This window comes from Rhinopithecus bieti, unplaced genomic scaffold, assembly GCF_001698545.2.
Source record: "Rhinopithecus bieti isolate Rb0 unplaced genomic scaffold, ASM169854v2 scaffold_65, whole genome shotgun sequence".
Taxonomy (NCBI): Eukaryota; Metazoa; Chordata; class Mammalia; order Primates; family Cercopithecidae; genus Rhinopithecus; species Rhinopithecus bieti.
The window spans coordinates 558,129-577,595 of NW_016803344.1; the positions used below are offsets into that span (position 1 = coordinate 558,129).

Genomic DNA, 19,467 nt, shown 5'->3' on the forward strand with positions numbered 1-19,467 from the left:
GTCCCTCTGAAAACCTGGGGTTCAGGGTTTTTAAGGATAATTTGATGGGGAGGGAGTCGGAAACTGGGGAGTGCTGATTGGTCAGGTCGGAGATAAAATCACAGAGAGTCGAATTGTCCTCTTGCTCTGAGTCAGTTCTTCGTTGGAGGCCACACCACCAGATGAGCCAGTTTATCAGTCTGTGTGGTGCCAACTGATTCAGGTACAGGGTCTGCAAAATATCTCAGGCATTGATTTTCGGTTTTACAATGGTGATGCTATCCCCAGGAGCAATTTGGGGAGGTTCAGAATCTTGCAGCCTATAGCTGCCTGACTCCTAAACCACAATTTCTATTCTTGTGACTAATTTGTTAGTCCTGCAAAGGCAACCTAGTCACCAGGCAGGAAGGGAGTTTGCTTTGGGAAAGGGCTGTTATCATCTTTGTTTTAAAATTAAAGTATGAACTAAGTTTCTCCCAAAGTTAGTTTGGTCTACACTCAGGAATGAACAAGGAAAGCTTGGCAGTTAGAATCAAGGTGGCGTCAGTTAGGTGAGATCTCTTTCACTGACATAATTTTCTCAGTTGTAATTTTTGCAAAGGCGGTTTCAGTGGGAGTGGGAGAGTTCTGGAAAATGCATCTGCCTGGATAGATAAGGAAGGAGATCCTTGACTATTATGAGTCATTGGGTGTGCACTAGAAGAGCCTTGGCTTAGCAGCAATGAGTCTTACAAAGTGGATTTTATCATGACAAGAAGCAGAAAGGCCAATGAGGTGGCCTTTATAATTACCATAGCCAAGGAAAGAGAGAAGGAGGGCCTGAACTGCAGAGGGACAGAGGGAATTGCTTTCTGCTCCCTACCTTGGTTTCCTCAACTTTTAAAATTTAAACCTTTGAGCTGTAATGTTTTATAATTTGATTTACATAGGCAAAGTAACTGCATCATATAACAAAACTTTATATATCTAAATATATTTACTAAATATATATATATATTTCCTATCTATCTATCTATCTATCTATCTATCTATCTATCTATCTACCTACCCATATTTACTAAGTAATGTGGGTCAACTTTCCAGACCACCACCTCTCTCAGAACTGGATGCTTATATAAATATTTTCCCTTTTATCGGAACCCTTCAGTGGTAGTTATTATATAGATAGTTGGAATTGAGATGACCATTTGAATTTATCCACAGAAGAAGAGTAGAACAAATACTTTAGCCAGCTAGTAGTGGTCTGTTGTTTCATTACACTAGCAGGTTGATTTAGTGACATTCATAGACCAATTGTGTGGCTGTGATGGCGGAGTAAATGATGGCAGGGAATATTGGGTGTGCATTTTGCACTGAGTTTTTCCTAAAGCACTAATGGTAGGAACCAAGTAAGTCTTTGTACATTGTAGGATTATACACTCACGCCTGTAATCCCAGCACTTTGGGAACCCAAGGCAAGGGGATCACTTAAGGCTAGGATTTCAAGAGCAGCCTGGTCAATGTGTGAAACTCCGTCTCTACTAAAAATGCAAAAATCAGCTGGGCATGGTGGTGTACACCTGTAATCCCAGCTACTTGAGAGGCTGAGGCAGGAGAATTGCTTGAACCAGGGAGGTGGAGGTTTCAGTGAGCCGAGATCCATGCCACTGCACTCAAGCCTGGGCGACAGAGTGAGGCTCTGTCTCAAAAAAAACAAAACAAACGCACAAAAGATGAAAAGTAATGAAACTGGAAGTTGTCAGCTCTTTGCAACTCAGTTTTGCTCCCAGAGACACACCATTTTCGGTGATATTAGATGTTGGCTGCAGGTAAACAGAGGTGGAAAGTGAAGACCTCCTCCTTGTAGGGTGGAGAGGTTGGTCACAGCACAAGGCTTTTTCTCAGATTTATGACTCACTTGTATATGGATATGCAGACTTAGTGGGTGGGCCAAACTGTTTTCTAAAAATAAAATATAAATCTACTGAAATAAAATCTAACTAGATTTTAAGGGAAAAATAGCCAAATGGTGTTGCTTGTTTCCTTCTCGCTGAGAGAATATGGACACATCTAGAAGGACTTTTGAGTTGTGTTCCCTGAGACTGTTTTTTAAAAAACAACAACTGAACCTAAGACCTGGAACTATAAAAATTCTGGAAGATAACATTGGAAAAATCCTTCTAGACATTGGCTTAGGGAAGGATTTCATGACCAAGAACCCAAAAGCAAATGCAATAAAAACAAAGAGAAGTAGCTGGGAGTTAATTAAACTAAAGAGCTTATTGCACAGCAAAATGAATAGTCAGCAGAGTAAACAGACAATCCACGGAATGGGAGAAAATCTTCACAATCTATATATCTGATAAAAAACTAATATACAGAATCTACAACGAACTTGAACAAATAAGTAAGAAAAAAACAAACAATTTGATCAAAAAGTGGGCTAAGAACATGAATAGACAATTCTCAAAAGAAGATATACAAATGGCCAACGAACATAGGAAAAAATGCTCAACATCACTAATGATCAGGGAAATGCAAATCAAAACCACAATGCAATACCACCTTACTCCTGCAAGAATGACCATGATCAAAAAATCAAAAAACAGTAGGTGTTGGTGTGGATGCAATGATTAGAGAATACTTCTACAATGCTGGTGGGAATGTAAACTAGTACAGACACTATGGAAAACCACGTGGAGATTCCTTAAAGAACTAAAAGTAGAACTACCATTTGATTCAGCAATCCCACTACTGGGTATCTACCCAGAGGAAAATAAGTCATTATTCGAAAAAGATACTTGCGCAGGCCTATTTATAGAAGCACAATTCACAATTGTAAAATCGTGGAACCAACCCAAATGCCCATCAATCAATGACTGGACAAAGAAACCGTGGTACACATATATTATGGAATACTACTCAGTCATAAAAGGAATGAATTAACAGCATTTGCAGTGACCTGGATGACATTGGAGACTATTATTCAAAGTGAAGTAACTCAGGAATGGAAAACATCGTATGTTCTCACTGATATGTGGGAGCTAAGCTATGAGGTCGCAAAGGCGTAAGAATGATATAATGGACATTGGGGACTTGGGGAAAGAGTGAGGGAGTGGGCAAGGGATAAAAGACAACAAATATGGTGCGGTGTATACTGCTCAGGTGATGGGTGCTCCAAAATCTCAAAAATCACTACTAAAGAACTTACTGATGTAACCAAATACCAACTGTACCCCAATAACTTATGGAAAATAACTCAGGAATGGAAAACATCGTATGTTCTCACTGATATGTGGGAGCTAAGCTATGAGGTCGCAAAGGCGTAAGAATGATATAATGGACATTGGGGACTTGGGGGAAAGAGTGAGGGAGTGGGCAAGGGATAAAAGACAACAAATATGGTGCGGTGTATACTGCTCAGGTGATGGGTGCTCCAAAATCTCAAAAATCACTACTAAAGAACTTACTGATGTAACCAAATACCAACTGTACCCCAATAACTTATGGAAAATAAAATAAAAAATTAAAATTAAAAACAAAACAAACAAAAACCGATAATGAGCTGGGTGCGGTGGCTCACGCCTGTAATCCCAGCACTTTGGGTGGCTGAGGCGGGCAGATCACCTGAGGTCAGGAGTTTGAGACAAGTCTGGCCAACATGGTGAAACTCTGCTTCTACTAAAAATACAAAAATTAGCCAGGTGTGGTGGCGGGCACCTGTAATCCCAGCTACTAGGGAGGCTGAGGCAGGAGAATTACTTGAACCTGGGAGACGGAGGTTGCAGTGAGCCAAGATTGCACCATCATACTCCAGCCTGGGCAGCAAGAGCAAGGCTCCATCTCAAAAACAAAACAAAACAAACCATAACCCTCCTCTTTGCATGTCATATACATGAGAGGAGATACTTGCTTGAGTTTTGCCTCACACTTTAGAGCAAATTTAAAGCTCATAATGATGAGAGAAATGTGAGAAAGGATTCGGTGTATGGCACAGTACAAAGTTCTCTCAGTGTGTGGGTTTTGTGGTGAGCGGCAAAAGGCTTGGGGGAGGCTGTGGTGTTCAGGTCTCAGTATTTGCACAGAAGAACTTGCTGTACTGCAGATTTTGTTATGTCATAAGTCAGAGCCACGGAGGCAGCATGATGTCATGGGAAGAGCACTGAAATGGAGTCTTGTCTCACCTTTCTTAGGGGATAAGAGCTAAGTGAGTAAGTCACTGAGACTTTTAGCCCAAACATCTTCACAGTATTGTGTTGCTTACAAAAAGAAAGTGGACAACAATATGAATTCTACATTTCTGTTAGGTTGATGCAAAAGTCATTTCACCATTACTTTTAATGGCAAAAACTGCAATTACTTTTGCACCAGGCTAATATAAATCACAGAATTTGCTTATATGGAGAAATACTTATTATCACTAGGAGTCCTAGAACAGTAATTTAACTTCAGTTCATCTTAATATGTTGCTTCTGAGAAGAGTTATCAGGCCTCTGCTACACCCCAGAAAACTAAAAAATAAGATCGTATTAAAAATACACTTATCACCTCGTGGTTATAATGCGATCCAGATTGGCTTTGAAGTAATTAGAGAATAACAGGATGGAATCAAATTGATTTCTAAAACACATAGCATTAGATCTTCTCAAATTAGATTCTCTGGAATATTTGATTCCTAAGAGCATTTTTTTTCAATTTTGCAGTTTCATTTTGATGCTGTCTGTACACAAACTACTTCAAGCTTAGAAATACGACTTTCTTTCACAGTGAAAATTATCAACAACAAAACATTTTTATAGAATAAGCATCTGGGTTGTTAAGTTCTTGGGGATGTTCTGTGAAGTACTACAAGGGATTTGAATTTTCTTCTATATAAACAGTCCATGCAATTCCATCTTGGAGAAACATTTAATGTATCAGCTGGCTTTTGCTGCATAACAAGTCACTCTGAAACTTACTGGATAAATCACAATCATCATTATTACATTCTACAATTTTGTGGTTTGGCAATTTGTGTTGAGATCTGCTGAGTGTTTCTCTGGTCTTGGCTGGACTCAGTCACATGTGTCCGTGGCCAGCTACCAGGCCTACTAGGAGGCTGGCATAGGATGAGCTCTGCAGGGATGGCTCTGCATTGTCTCACATCTTCCAGCATTCTCATGAAGTGGCAGGTCTCCTAGAGAGTAAGTGTAAGCATGCAAGGCCTCCTGAGATCTAGGCTTAGAATGGACATCCTGTCACTTCTCTCATATTCCACTGGTGAAAGCAAATCACAAGCTCAATTCAGATCTAAGGTGTGGCGGAACAGAACCCTCCTTCCTTTCCCTCTGTCCCATAATGTTGCAAGGAAATGAAGATGAAGAGGAAATCATTGCAGCCATTTTTGCAATTGCAAGCAATCAGCAAAATGTATACGGACCAGTGATTTTGTAAGTGGGCTTAGGTTATGGGCAGTGACTTGGACTCTGTCTCCTTTGCGTTTAACTAAGCACCTCTGGTTCCATCTGCTTTTGTTTATTTTAAACTATTTTGATTTGAACAAAGGTTTCCATACCTAAAATGTCAGAAATCAAGAGTATAACAATGGATGCAATAGGAAGATGGAAAGGTGAGAGCTCCTTGCCAGTAGAAGTTCTGTTTGGGGGAGGGGTTGGGGGAGCAAGTTGCGCAGGGAGCATTCTGGAAGAGTGTGACTCGAACACAAATGAAAAAGACTATTCTCTTTGCGAGTCAGATCCCTGTGGGTTTCTTTCTGCATCCCCTACTCTGCCTGACATTAGTGCCTTAAATATACCAGGTCCTTTATAAAGTGTTTGACAAAACAGCAAATAGAGGGATGAATGAGTAACAGTATACAGGGATCTTACCATATTTTACTGGAGCTTAACTCCAGTGGAGTTAAGCCCACAATTACTTGCCCGAAGAAGCACTAAGGGAAAAGCTAAAATGAATGATCTCACAGATGTATAGAAAGCTGAAAAGAAGGAAACATAAACAGGGCCATAACATAGTGAGTCTGTCTACTGTATTTATCTAATCTGTTTGATCAGAATTATTTTGTGTAATATACACCTAGTAAAAACTGCAGCTATTGAAAGAAAAAGGGGAGGATTGAAATGCCTAGCAACAGATGGAACATTGCTGTTCACAGACACATGAAACACCAATCTGGGCTCTGTTTTTTAACCCAGGATTCGCATTTTTAAATATCTTTATTAGTTTACTTTTAGGCCAGGGTAGGCATTGGAAATTACCTAAACACACTTGATTTGACTGACTTTGAAAATGTGTATTGAACCCAAGCTAGCTAATATTTTTCTTTGGTTCTGGTTTCAAATGGGGAAATATGCTTAATTATAGCTTGCATCATCACTTGGAAATTGTAGCATTTATATGTTGATGTAACTTGCCTGAATGCAAAAAGAGGACTATGTATAGGAAAAGGGACATATGTAAATAGATCCAAAGCATGTTTGGCAAGGCAGAAAAGCCAAAAGGAAAAGAGGAAAATCACATTACCTGCCAAACATTTAGGGGCCACATGCCAAGAGTTACCTTCACTTCCTTCCAATCTGTAGCCCTATTTGGTCTTCAGCCTCATATATAAAACTCTCTTTAAGTTTAGCCTCTAAAATTTTAGGGTAGAAATGGGATAACCTCTGAGTGATTTCAGCACAATTATTTCTGGAAAAGGTGGACTTGAGTGTATGGCAGCTTCCTCAGCATACATTTTAAATAGGAACTGTACTTAATTTAGATTTTTACATTTTGGGATGAATGTGGGTGATTTCTACAGATTTCGACCTCTAGCTCACCTTGTAAATTGTTTTCATTCTCAAATGCAGATTCACATTAAAGTAGCCAATTGTATTATTTAACTACTGCCATGTGACACTGTAAAATGAACAATCCCAAACTCAGTGATTTAAATCAGCAATCACTTATTTCCATGAAAGTTTGTGTTGACTAGTGTCTACCGATCTAGGCTTGGTACTAGCTAGGTGACTGATATCCAATTGTCAGCTCCAGCTGGGCTTGGCTGTGCTGGCTCTGCTTCCTGAATATTTATCCTAGGGCCAAAGATGAAGGGGAAATAATACCTGGTGGATGGTCTTCTCATGGCAAATGACAAGGTGCAAAAAAGTAAGTGGGAATACATGAGGTTGCTTAAGGCCTATGCTCAGAAATGACATTCTGCCAGCTCTGCTCACATGTTATCAGCCAAAGTGGCCAAGGCTAAGGTGCAGGCAAGTGCACTTTGATGCCAACCTATGTCCATCATCACCAATTGCCAATCAAGACCAAGATCTTCATGGTGCAAGTGGTCATATTCCTTAAAAGCAAGAAAAATGTTTTCACGCAGTGTTCTTTAATATACAGTTGGATGCAAAATATGTTGGATGAGAAAATAAGAGACTAAGTTGTTTTATTATTAGTTGCATTTGCATTTTACACACTGCTCGCACTGTTATCTGAGCATGAATTTTAACAATTGACTTGCAATGAGTAATGTTCAGAATAATTTATGTCAATAAAATACTTCATTTACTTCTATACATTTTATAATTCTAGCACTTTGGGAGGCTGAGGCAGGCAGATCACTTGAGGTCAGGAGTTCGAAATCAGTCTGGCCAACATGATGAAACGCCATCTCTACTAAAAATACAAAAATTAGCCAGGCATGGTGGTGGGCACCTGTAATTCTAGCTACTTGGGAGACTGAGGCAGGAGACTCACTTGAACTCTCAATATGGAGGCTGCAGTGAGCCAAGATCATGAAACTGCACTCCAGCCTGGGTGACTGAGCAAGACCCTGTCTCAAAAACAAAACAAAAAAAGTTATGGAAGATCAAGTGTTTTATGTTTATAATTTTTTGATGACAATCTTTGAATATAAGAAACAGATAAAAAGCAAACCTGCACTTTAAAAGAAAATAAGCTACTCATTTCCAAATTTAGCTGGTGTTTTAGTTACTAGCATTTGTACCTCTCTTCTTTCAGGAGGAAATAATTTTACCATTGACCCCAAACCTACTTGGCTTCTTTCACTCTAAGCCCTAGCTGGATGTGTCCATGGTTTTTGGAGGTGGAGTTGAATGACAATTCAGTGTTAATAGAGTCACATTATTGAACTTTTCTTTCCTCAGATTGATGTTCTGCCAGAAATTGTGGAGGCCGTGGAAGGGAAGGTGGAAGTCTTCCTGGACGGGGGTGTGCGGAAAGGCACTGATGTTCTGAAAGCTCTGGCTCTTGGCGCCAAGGCTGTGTTTGTGGGGAGACCAATCATTTGGGGCTTAGCTTTCCAGGTAATTGGACAAAGAAAGAAATATATAAAATAGACAATTTGACAGTAAAACAAATGAATAAAACAAGTCAGACTGATTTACACAATAGTTCTGTATTTTTTTCACTCGGTTAGGGGGAGAAAGGTGTTCAAGATGTCCTTGAGATACTAACGGAAGAATTCCGGTTGGCCATGGCTTTGAGTGGTAAGACTCATTCTTGTTTACAACTTTCTTTTCTTTTATGATCTTTAAGTCAGGGTCCTTGGTGGAGAGAAGTGAATTTGAAAGAGAAGAGTGTGGGATCATTGAGTATGTTAAATTTGACGTTGACTCCATATCTACAGTTTTGAGGAACTCTGCATGTGCATAGTCTCTAGTAATTACTTAACCTCAATATTTCACAGCTTTATTAGGAATATTTTGGTGAGTACGACTACTTAAAGGTGGTTGCAACATCATACTCTTCCTCATCTCATAACACGTAAACACATACATCTACCTAGATAGTCAACAGCTCCCTTTGGACATCTAAGTGGCATCCCAAACTCTTACCTGTCCAAAACTAAGCTGCTAACTTTCCACATTAAACCTGCTCCACCTGCAGTTTCTCCATCAGTTCATGCTAATCCCATAGTTTCAGTTGCTGAGTCCAAAAATCTTCAGTCATTCTTGCCTCTTCTTTTCTCTCACACCTTCTTACTCACAGGGGCTCAATCTTCAAAATATAATCAGATTCTGACCTCCCTGTCATCTCCACTGCCACTGCCCTGGCTGGAGCCATCATTGTGTCTCATCCCGTGGACATTGCAAGTGGGCAGGTCTGTCCTCACGTACCTCCCCTCTCCCAGTCTATTCTGATCATGGCAGCCAGAACGGTTCTTTTAAACATTAATTAAGATCATCTTACTTTTCTGATCAGAAAACCCCCAATGGCTCTTGGTTTACTCAGAGTAAATGCCAAAGTCCTTATAGTGGTTTACAAGGCCTCATATGGTTTGACTCCCATCATCTTTCTGATCCCAACTTCTAATAATGTCACCCTTACTTATTCTACCCATGTGACATTTGCCTCCATGATGTCCCTTGACTGTGTGAGATATGTTTTAGCCTTGGGGTATTTGCAACGATTGTTCCCTCTGCCTGGATGCTCTTCCTCCAGATAGTTACATGAAAAACTTCCTCTCATCTTTCGTGTGTTCATATAAATTACACTTGCTTAAAGGTGCCTATCCTGATTACTGTGTTTAACATAGCAATTTATCCTCCACCGATCTATTCAACTTTCAGTTTTCTTTTCCAGTTTTATTTCATGCTTTTTCCATAGCACCTATTGTTTCCTATATATCATCTATCATAGAATTTCCTTTTAAAATTATATGTGTTATATATTGTCTGCTTCCCCTTTAGAACATAAGATGCATGAGGCAGGGGGCTTTGTTGTCTTGACTGCAGTATTTTCAGTGCGTAGAGCAGTGCCTGGCACACAAACAATACATATTTGCTGAATGAATGACTGAATGAATAAATAAATAAGCATTAAAATATTAATAGTGACAATTTCAAATTTGGCTTAGAAAGAACCTGTAGCTAAAAAGAATGGCCGGGAGTTAACTATCAGCTACCCTATGTTTGAAGGTAAAGAGGATTTCCTTTTCTGTAATCCATATGATCTGTATTGTCCCCATAGATAGAACTCCCCAGATAAATGGTCTACTCACTACTGTACTCAGTCTGCAGATAGAGCCTCAACAAGAAGAATGCCATTCTGTGAATCCTCACTACGCATTTTAATTTGCTACAGACATATCCTAAAAGAGAGCTTTCAGTCACTGACTCTCTATTAAATGTGGCAGAAAGAATATACTCTTTGTGTTAATAAAAATATGTGCCAGTCATTTTGTGTTAAGGACTGTTTAGGTAATAAAAAATGGTCTCATGCCACATAAGATTTGGCAAGCCTACCTTGAATCATAAACCTTACATTTGTCAAATTTTACATTCCTTGGGAAAACGATTACCTGCCTGATTATTATTGCATTCAGTTCATATTAAATGTATGCATTATTTTTTCAGGGTGCCAGAATGTGAAAGTCATCGACAAGACATTGGTGAGGAAAAATCCTTTGGCCGTTTCCAAGATCTGACAGTGCACAATATTTTCCCATCTGTATTATTTTTTTTTCAGCATGTATTACTTGACAAAGAGACACTGTGCAGAGGGTGACCACAGTCTGTAATTCCCCACTTCAATACAAAGGGTGTCGTTCTTTTCCAACAAAATAGCAATCCCTTTTAGTTCATTGCTTTTGACTTTTCAATGGGTGTCCTAGGAACCTTTTAGAAAGAAATGGACTTTCATCCTGGAAATATATTAACTGTTAAAAAGAAAACATTGAAAATGTGTTTAGACAACGTCATCCTCTGGCAGGCTAAAGTGCTGTATCCTTCAGTAAAATTGGAGGTAGCAAACACTAAGGTGAAAAGATAATGATCTCATTGTTTATTAACCTGTATTCTGTTTAGATGTCTTTAAAACAGTGGTTCTTAAATTGTAAGCTCAGGTTCAAAGTGTTGGAAATGCCTGATTTACAGCATTGAGAAGGTAGCCCTGGATAGAATTGGAATGGGTGGCAGTAACTGGTGATACTTCTTTGAATGCAGCTTTCCAATCACATCTTTAGTGTCTGAGTATATCCAAATGTTTTAGGATGTATGTTACTTCTTAATCAGAGAGAAATAAAGCATTTTTGGGAAGAATATATCTAGTCCATTTGTAACAATATGAAATTTTAATTTTATTTTCTGAACCCTAATTATCTCCTCGTTTCCTTTCTGCATATCTCATTGGTTCTCCTGTACCTCCTACTTCCCTTGCTTTACTCTTTTGATTCTTTACCATTGATAGCCATGTGCAAGGGTTGCTACATAATGTGTGAGGACTATGCCACATTAAAATGGGGCCCCTTGTTCAAAAAGCAAGACAAAAACCTTTTCCTTCCTTCCACAGTTTTTCTCTTAAGCTGTCATGGAGACATTTGCTGTTTCATGTCATGCTTCCTTGGGATTGGGGATACCCACATGGCAAGTAGTAGAGCCTTTCAGGTGCCTGGAGTATTGCCTTGTAACTTGCCTTGATCTTACCTGTGCCCATGCCCAGAACCCTGCTGGGGCTGAAGGGCAAAAATACTAAGCAGATTGCCTGAGCCAGCAACCAAGAACTCACTTAGCAGACATGGGGAGGTGGCAGGAGATGGAACAATGTATGATGCTAGGCTCTCAGTGTCCCCAGCACAAGTTTCATTGTTGCATCATGCTTCACTTATAAAACACAAATTGAATGATTACATTATTAAGTATTTCAAGCCAATAACCACAGAGCATCAAGCCCTAAGCCTGAGTCCCCTTTCTGAGCATGGAGCCCTGTCCACCGCACTAGGAGCACACCCATGAAGCCCTATGAAGCCCTGATCACGTGACTTTTAGATTCATTCCCAAACCAAGTATTTGACAAATTGGAGGTGAACTAGGTAGCCAAAGTAATTTTGAAGTTGGTTTTTCATCATCTCTCTGGTTGTTCAACCACTGTGAGGTACTGAATGAAACAATTCAGAGAATCACCACTGAAAATATAATTATTATATTATGTTTTATTATTATTATTATGCTTTATTATTCCCAGAACTCTTTCTCTTTCCCTTTCTCCTTCTAAATGCTAGGACACTCCTAAATATTAGCATGAACACACAAAAAACTGTTTTCTGAAATTATATACCAGTCTGGTAAAAAATTATCACTTAACTTTATGAAAAGAAAAGTTATCCCTTAACTTTTCTCAAAATACACAGAATAAATATTTCTATCATATCATGTAATTGTTTTATGCTTTTCCAATTAATATTAATCAATGAATAAGTGTATAATAAGCACCTCTGATTCCCTCGACAGATTCAAAATGCCTTCTCTGTTGGCACAGAATTTCCAGTTTGACTACATCACACTGTGTGATTGTGTGGGCGCCTGCTTAAAAGTTGATAACTTCCCAGAAAATAGAGATCTCCAAGTAGTGTTTTATGTAAGGTTTATGCAAGTAACGGTGAGAATGGGGATTACTTGTCTTAATTCGTGAGTTTCTCATAATTTTTAAGATTCCCTGAGCCACAATAACTCCTTGAATGTAGATTTTCATTTATTTTTTCAAAGTTGGAATATATCTGAATGCTTTTTGTTTGATAATTTTTTCATAATCAAAGATATACAGCTGTTTGCTTTTACTTTTTTTTAATGAGTGATATGGACCCAATTGTAACAGTGCTGAAATAAAAAGTGTCTAATGGTTAAAAGAGGAATAGTGTGTGTTGGTTGTACAATCCCTTCCAAGAGTTTTGAAACTTAGGCTTGATAGATAGAGTTCTTTGAGGAAGCCAACAAAGTCCTCTCTTCTAGGTTTCTTGAAATATGTTGGGGGGAGGGGTAACAGGGCTTCATAAGGGCCGCCTCTGCCTTTCATATATGTTATTTTATGTATATAGTGCTCTAGAGCAGTTTCTCAAGCTTTAATAGTGCGTCAGAATCGACTTCAGGGCTCGTTGAAACAGATTGCTGGGCCCCACACCATGGATTCTGTTGCAGCCATCTAAGTGAACCAGCTATTGGGTGTGGGCTCCAGGCAGAGAGGCCAAGCCTCACCTTAAAAGGCCAGCTGTTCCTTAGCCAACTGATACTTTTTCATTACATTTTATTTCTTATTGACATATGAAATTCATACAGCGAGGTGTGTAAGGTGCTGAAACCTGAGTGTATTGGTGGCTACACTTTACATTTACACCTATATGTCTACCTCCCCGATCAAAATATAGAACATTTCCATCATCTCCAAACGTACTCCTTCTGCCAGAGATAAACCTATGCTGGTCTCTGATGCCATTGATTGATTTTCTTTCTTTCTTTCTTTCTTTTTTTTTTTTGAGACGGAGTCTCGCTCTGTCGCCCAGGCTGGAGTGCAGTGGCCGGATCTTGGCTCACTGCAAGCTCCGCCTCCCGGGTTAACGCCATTCTCCTGCCTCAGCCTTCCCAGTAGCTGGGACTACAGGCGCCCGCCACCTCGCCCGGCTAGTTTTTTTGTATTTTCAGTAGAGACGGGGTTTCACCAGGTTAGCCAGGATGGTCTCGATCTCCTGACCTCGTGATCCGCCCGTCTCGGCCTCCCAAAGTGCTGGGATTACAGGCTTGAGCCACCGCGCCCGGCCCATTGATTGATTTTCACTGGCCTTAAACTTTACATAAGTGGAACCATGCAGTGTGCACTTTTGTGTTTAGTTTCTTTTGCTTGGCATATGTGAAGTTCATTCATGTTGTTGAGTGTATCAGCAATTAGTTCTGATTATTGCTCTGTAGTAATTCATTGTAGGAATGTACCACAATTTATCTATCTCTTCTCCTTTTCTGCTGGAAGCTGATTCTAACTGATTTTTGCAAAATGCAAATTCACTGTTATAATTTTTCAAGAAACGCAAGACATTTAGATTTTTATGGAAAAAATTTTAAATGTTGGACAATATTTAACATTTTGAACACTGAGCAGGTCATGTTAAACATGGACATGGCCCACAAGCCACAAGTCTCAACCCTGAAACATATTTTTCCTCACAGATGTTTTCCTCATGGCTGAAATCACTCTTATGCCCTGACACAGAATCATGCCTGAGACCTGTAGCAGTGATGGGTGCCTGCCAACAGAAATTGCCAGAATCTCCTTTGTTTAAGCTTATTTATGTTCAGCTACCTGGAAGAATGTGGGTGTGAAATAAACTTTCTTCTCTTAACGATGCTTGGGGAGCCCAGGTTCCCAGGTCTGCAGGAATGAATTGAATGGTATTGATGCTTCTTAGCGTGATGTTTGCAGACTGCATTTGGGTCATTGCTGTGTTATTCATTTGCTTGTTTATCTTGCCAAAACCCTGGCGTTTGTGAAACAGCTTTAGAGGGCTGTGGTGGATTAGGAAAGCATGAAAGGAAGTTGTGGCTTGTTCTCAAACAGAGAGAAAAGACTTTTCTCTTCATTGTAAAATTCATAACTTATTTACTGTCTGATGGACTATGTTGTATGTCAGTTGCATAGCAACAAAATAAAGTTTGCCTGTTTGGGAAAGTCCAAATATTTCTTTTAACATAAAGACGGAAGATGCTTTCTGAACTTATATTTGCCTCAGCGTGCATTCTGTCACATGCCAATTATAGAACAACATCAGGATGAGAGTTTATTTTAGGTAATGTAAATGTTAGCCCAAATGATAGAAGGCTATTATTATATGTTTATGTGATGGGAAATCTCATCTATTCTAAAAGATGCAATTTCCTGTCCTTACCCAAATCAAACTTGAGCAATAGGTGTCTTCTTTCCTCTCTAATGTGGTTGCCCATTGTTGGAGGAAATAAAAAGATACTTTTTTTATTTTGAATCCAGTTATCTGTTTGCTTCTCCATGGATACTTTATGCTCTTAGATAATGAGTATAAGTTCTATTGAAAGTTTTCCAGGGCCTTCTAAAAATTAAGAATTGTGTTACCCTGAATGACGCCAAAAGAAGAGCTGGAATTCAAGTGAGCAATAGGCTTGATTTTATTTGTTCCTTTGATTCAGCATCACAGGGGAAAAGAGCCTTGCTTGGTTTCTGTCTTTTCTGGTTAGATCACCTGTCTTTAATGCTCATTTATTTTCAATTACAGTCAACATCCTGAGTCTGTTTCTAACAGTGGAATCTTCCTATTGGTAGAGTCTTTTATGGTAAGATTCTTTACATTGTATGTTAGAGCTTTCTTACTAAACTTACTCAATGAAGATCAAGACTAACCTGCTCAAAAGCACTGGATTAGAATCCCGAGAATCTGAATGATTAGCAATGTGAATTGTTACTTAATCTGAGGACCCTCAGATGCTCAGCTGAGAAATTAGGCTGGCAGCATTTGCTTACCTCTCTGGGTCATTATGAACATAGCATGGTGAGATATGTGAGAATTTATCATGAACTGTAAATCAACAAAGGAAAATATTATTTTATATTAATATTTTAATAATAATTATTATCAGGAAAGAGAATAAAAGACATTCCAAAAGTATTTTATTTTATAGTATTTATTTAGAGAAAAGTTAAATATTTTACAGAGTAAAAGAAACACCACCAAAGATTTTACCACAGAGAGATAATTGTTATTTATATTGGGTGAATATCATCTCAGACTTTGCTGTGTATGAATAATCAGTAGCAACTGGATAGATAGAAGTGGTTTTGAAGTCACCTTTGCAAAAATTGTAACAATGAGAAAATTATGACAGTGAAAAAGACCTGATCTAATCAACCTCCATCTTACCTTTAACCTCCTAACTGTCCATGGTCATTCCTGGGCTTGGGTCAAGCTAACATTGGGAGATATTTAGTTTATAGTTTAAATGATAACATCCTTTCTTAAAAACTAAACAGCCCTTGTAAAGCTAATGAAGGATCACCACGTTAGGAGGATGAGAGGAGCCTAAATTCTGCTAAGATGTAGGCCTAAAGGATGATCTGGGGCTGGTGGTCACAAAATTTGGAACTTCTCCACTTACTCCTGCAGATAACATCACCATTGTATGCCCTAAGATTGGCCTTTTGAGATGTCTTTTCAGGCTTTGGCATTTCTGAGGACTGGGCGGCCCTACACTGATCCATGACTCTTGACTCAGCTGGTCCTGTGGCCCCCACCCAGAAGCAGACTCAGTGTGCAAGGACCATTTTCCACAGTCCTATGATTACATCCATAGCCAGTCAGCATTACCCATTCCCCAGCCTGCCAGACTACCCTTGAAAAATCCTAGCCTCTGGATTTTCAAGGAAGTTGATTTGAGTAATAATAAAGCTCTGGTCTCCTGTTTAGATGGCTCTATGTGTATTAAACTCGTTTTGTATTGCCAATTTGTGTCTTGAAAATTTGGCTCTATCTGTGCAGTGGGCAAAAGGAACCTGTTGGATGGTTACAGCTTTACTAAAATAGGCCTATACAATAAATGTTATATTTAAGTAAGATATTCAATTTATTTTTACATGAATTTGTAGAAGGAAAAGTAAAGTTGGAAACATTTAAAATTAAGGTAATTTTTTTCAAAAAGAGATATTGTAGATTAAGAGTGCCCGCACAATGTATTTGGAAAATTATGAAAACTTAAAAGATTAAAGTAATTTTTGATTTATGGCATACACATGTTTTAATTTTAGCACCAGTTAACTCGTTAGTAATTAGTAATGATATGAAGTAATTAGTCTCTTACATCTACTCTCCTTTTTTCCTCTTCTCTTCCCCTTTAGTGTGTGTGTGTGTGTGTATATATATGTGTGTGTGTGTGTGTGTGTGTGTATGTGTGTGTATGTATATGTGTGTGTGTGTATATATATATACACACTTTTTTTTTTTTTTGAGATGAAGTCTCGCTCTGTCATCCAGGATGGAGTACAGTGGTATGATCTTGGCTCACTGTAACTTCCACCTCCCGAGTTCAAGTGATTCTTCTGCCTCAGCCTCCTGAGCAGCTGAGATTACAGACATGTACCACCACGTCCGGCTAATTTTTGTATTTTTAGTAGAGATGGAGTTTTACCATGTTGGCCAGTCTGGTCTCGAACTCTTAACCTCAGGTGATCCCTCCACCTCGGCCTCCCAAAGTGCTGAGATTACAGGAATGAGTCACCACACCCGGCCATTAATATATTATTTTTAAATTATCAAAGTATAAATCATTGTCTTCTCTATCACTGATTTCCAAAATTGTTTAATACTGGTTTTCATATAAATGGGTTTGGTACTTATAATTCTCATAGCTTCTCCATTCCCTGGTTCTTAACTTTGATTCCCTGGTTCCCTGGATTTCACTGGCCAACTGTAATTTCAAAAATAGCTGGTGTTCCTTCAGTTTGTGCATGTTTAAAAATCTACTTGATGTTTTTGTATTTGAGTGACACCATGGATAGGTATACTACTCGGGATCACGTTTTCTGTTTGTAGACATTTTGGATTGCTTTCTGGCATTGAATTTTATGTGAAGAAATAAAAACTGGCTTACTCTTTTGCTCACGATGTTTTAACATAATCTCCCCACATCCACTTCCCAAACCCAATGTCTAAAAATTATTTCTTTATCTTTGAATTTCAATGACTTAAGCTAAGTTAAAGCTAAATGTCTCACGACTTACCATTGTGAAGCAGACCTATGCCTAACCCATTGTATTTTATTTTAAATTTGAATATACAAAAAACAACCAGCGTAAGTCTCATATCAATTATTGACATTTATTTTTACAACATTGTTCTCGACTTTTCTATGCTATCCTTACCAACCACATTATAATGACATTAGCAGCAATGGTTATCATATTATAAATTATTGAACATTTTTTCCTTGACAACAAACTTCCTTAGAGGTTTTTGTTATCCAGACCAGTGCTGTCTGGTGAATGTGCTGTGAGGATGAAAATGTTACTTGCACTGCCAATATAGTAGCCATCAGTCACATGTGGCTATTGGGTGCTTGAAATGTGTCTAGTTTCAAATGCTTCTTTTTATTTAATTTTAATTAATTTAAATTTAAGTAGTCATATGTGCCTAGTGGGTGTGTATTGAATAGCACAGATCTAGATGTTATGAATAAAATTTGGCACTGGGGAAACTTAATCTAATAGACTCAAGACTACTTTAAGTTGACCAGCCCTGCTACATGATTATCCTGGGGAAGTCGTATAAAGTCTTTTTGATGTAGCTTTCCAATTAAAAAAATAAAATTTTATAGTAGCTCTTACCCTTATGGTAAACATATAAACTGCAATGATAAATGTAATACAATTTATGTTATTCTATATAGCACATAAATTAATTGCAATAACAAATGTAATAAAATTGTAAAATTATTTGGATAAATGCTATATTGATCTAAAGCTGCTTTGTGGAATTATTTTGGCTTGTTTTCTTATCAATCTTTCCATTCAGTTTACCATTACCTTGTTGGTAAGGATAACCTAGAAAAACACAATAATGTTGTCTAAAGTTTAGAGTTCATGGCACAGCCCAGCTATTGAATGGACAAACTTGAGAAATCTCAAGTCAAACTTGACAAATCTTGAGAAAATAATCTTGAATGTTACATTTCATCCTTTAGGTGGAATAGCAATATAGCTAATCAGTAAGATGTAATGACAAGTAGTGATACGCTTTCAAACAGTAAAAATAATGCACTTGTAAGCTATTATGAAAATAATAGTAATAAGAATATTTGGCATATAATGTAATGACTTATATCTTGGAAATCTGGAAAGAATGAACAAAACATTTAGATATAATGAAATATTCCCAGCAGAGTGGATGAAACCCTGTATCCTAAACAGCAAACTGGCACCAATAAGAAGTCTTTCTCAAGAAATGTTGGCATCTCCTTGACATAAGAGCACAGGTTTCTTTATCATATGAACAAATAGCATTGCCAAAGTCAATAACATATTTCAGCTCTGATTTTTCTTTATTTTTTGATATTATGTTATTTAGTTTTATTATTGTGCAAACCACTCAGTTTTTAAAAAATTTTCTGAATAATAGTAGATGATAGCTATCCCATATACAAAAATATAGTTTTGATTTGAATTTTGTTTCATTTTTTAATCCCCTTAGGCATTTATCCTTGGTGTTAAAAACAATCCAATTACACTCTTTTGGTTATTTTAAAATGTGCAATTAAGTTATTATCGACTATAGTCATCCTGTTGTGCTATCAAATACTAGGTCTTATTTGTTTTTTCTACTCTTTTGGTACCCATTACACATTCCCAACTCCCCTTGCATCCCCTACTACCCCTCCCAGCCTCTGGTACACAATGTTCTATGCTCTATGTCCATGAGTTCAATTGTTTTCATTTTTACATCCCACAGATACATGAGAACATGTAATGCTCATATTTCTGTGCCTGGCTATTTCACTTAACATAATGACCCTCCAGTCCCATCCATGTTGTTCCAAATGACAGGATCTCATTGTTTTTAAGGTTGCACGGTACTCTATTGTATATATGTACCACATTTTCTTTATCCATCCATCTGTTGATGGACACTTTGGTTGCTTCCAAATCTTGCCTATTGTGAACAGTGCAGCAACAAACCTGGGAGTGCAGCTATATCTTCGATGTACTGGTTTCCTTTCTTTTGGGTATATA

General features: G+C 38.2%; 1 protein-coding gene across 1 annotated transcript in view; it reads left to right on the top strand.

Moving 5' to 3' along the window:
* The window catches only part of HAO1 (hydroxyacid oxidase 1), a 62,240-nt gene extending 49,663 nt beyond the window's left edge, over positions 1 to 12,577 (top strand). Inside the window, 3 exon segments of the mRNA XM_017877641.1 lie at positions 8,106 to 8,264; positions 8,378 to 8,447; positions 10,317 to 12,577. Coding sequence (XP_017733130.1) covers positions 8,106 to 8,264; positions 8,378 to 8,447; positions 10,317 to 10,387 — 300 coding nt within the window. The 3' untranslated portion in view covers positions 10,388 to 12,577.
* The last annotated feature ends 6,890 nt before the right edge of the window (positions 12,578 to 19,467 follow it).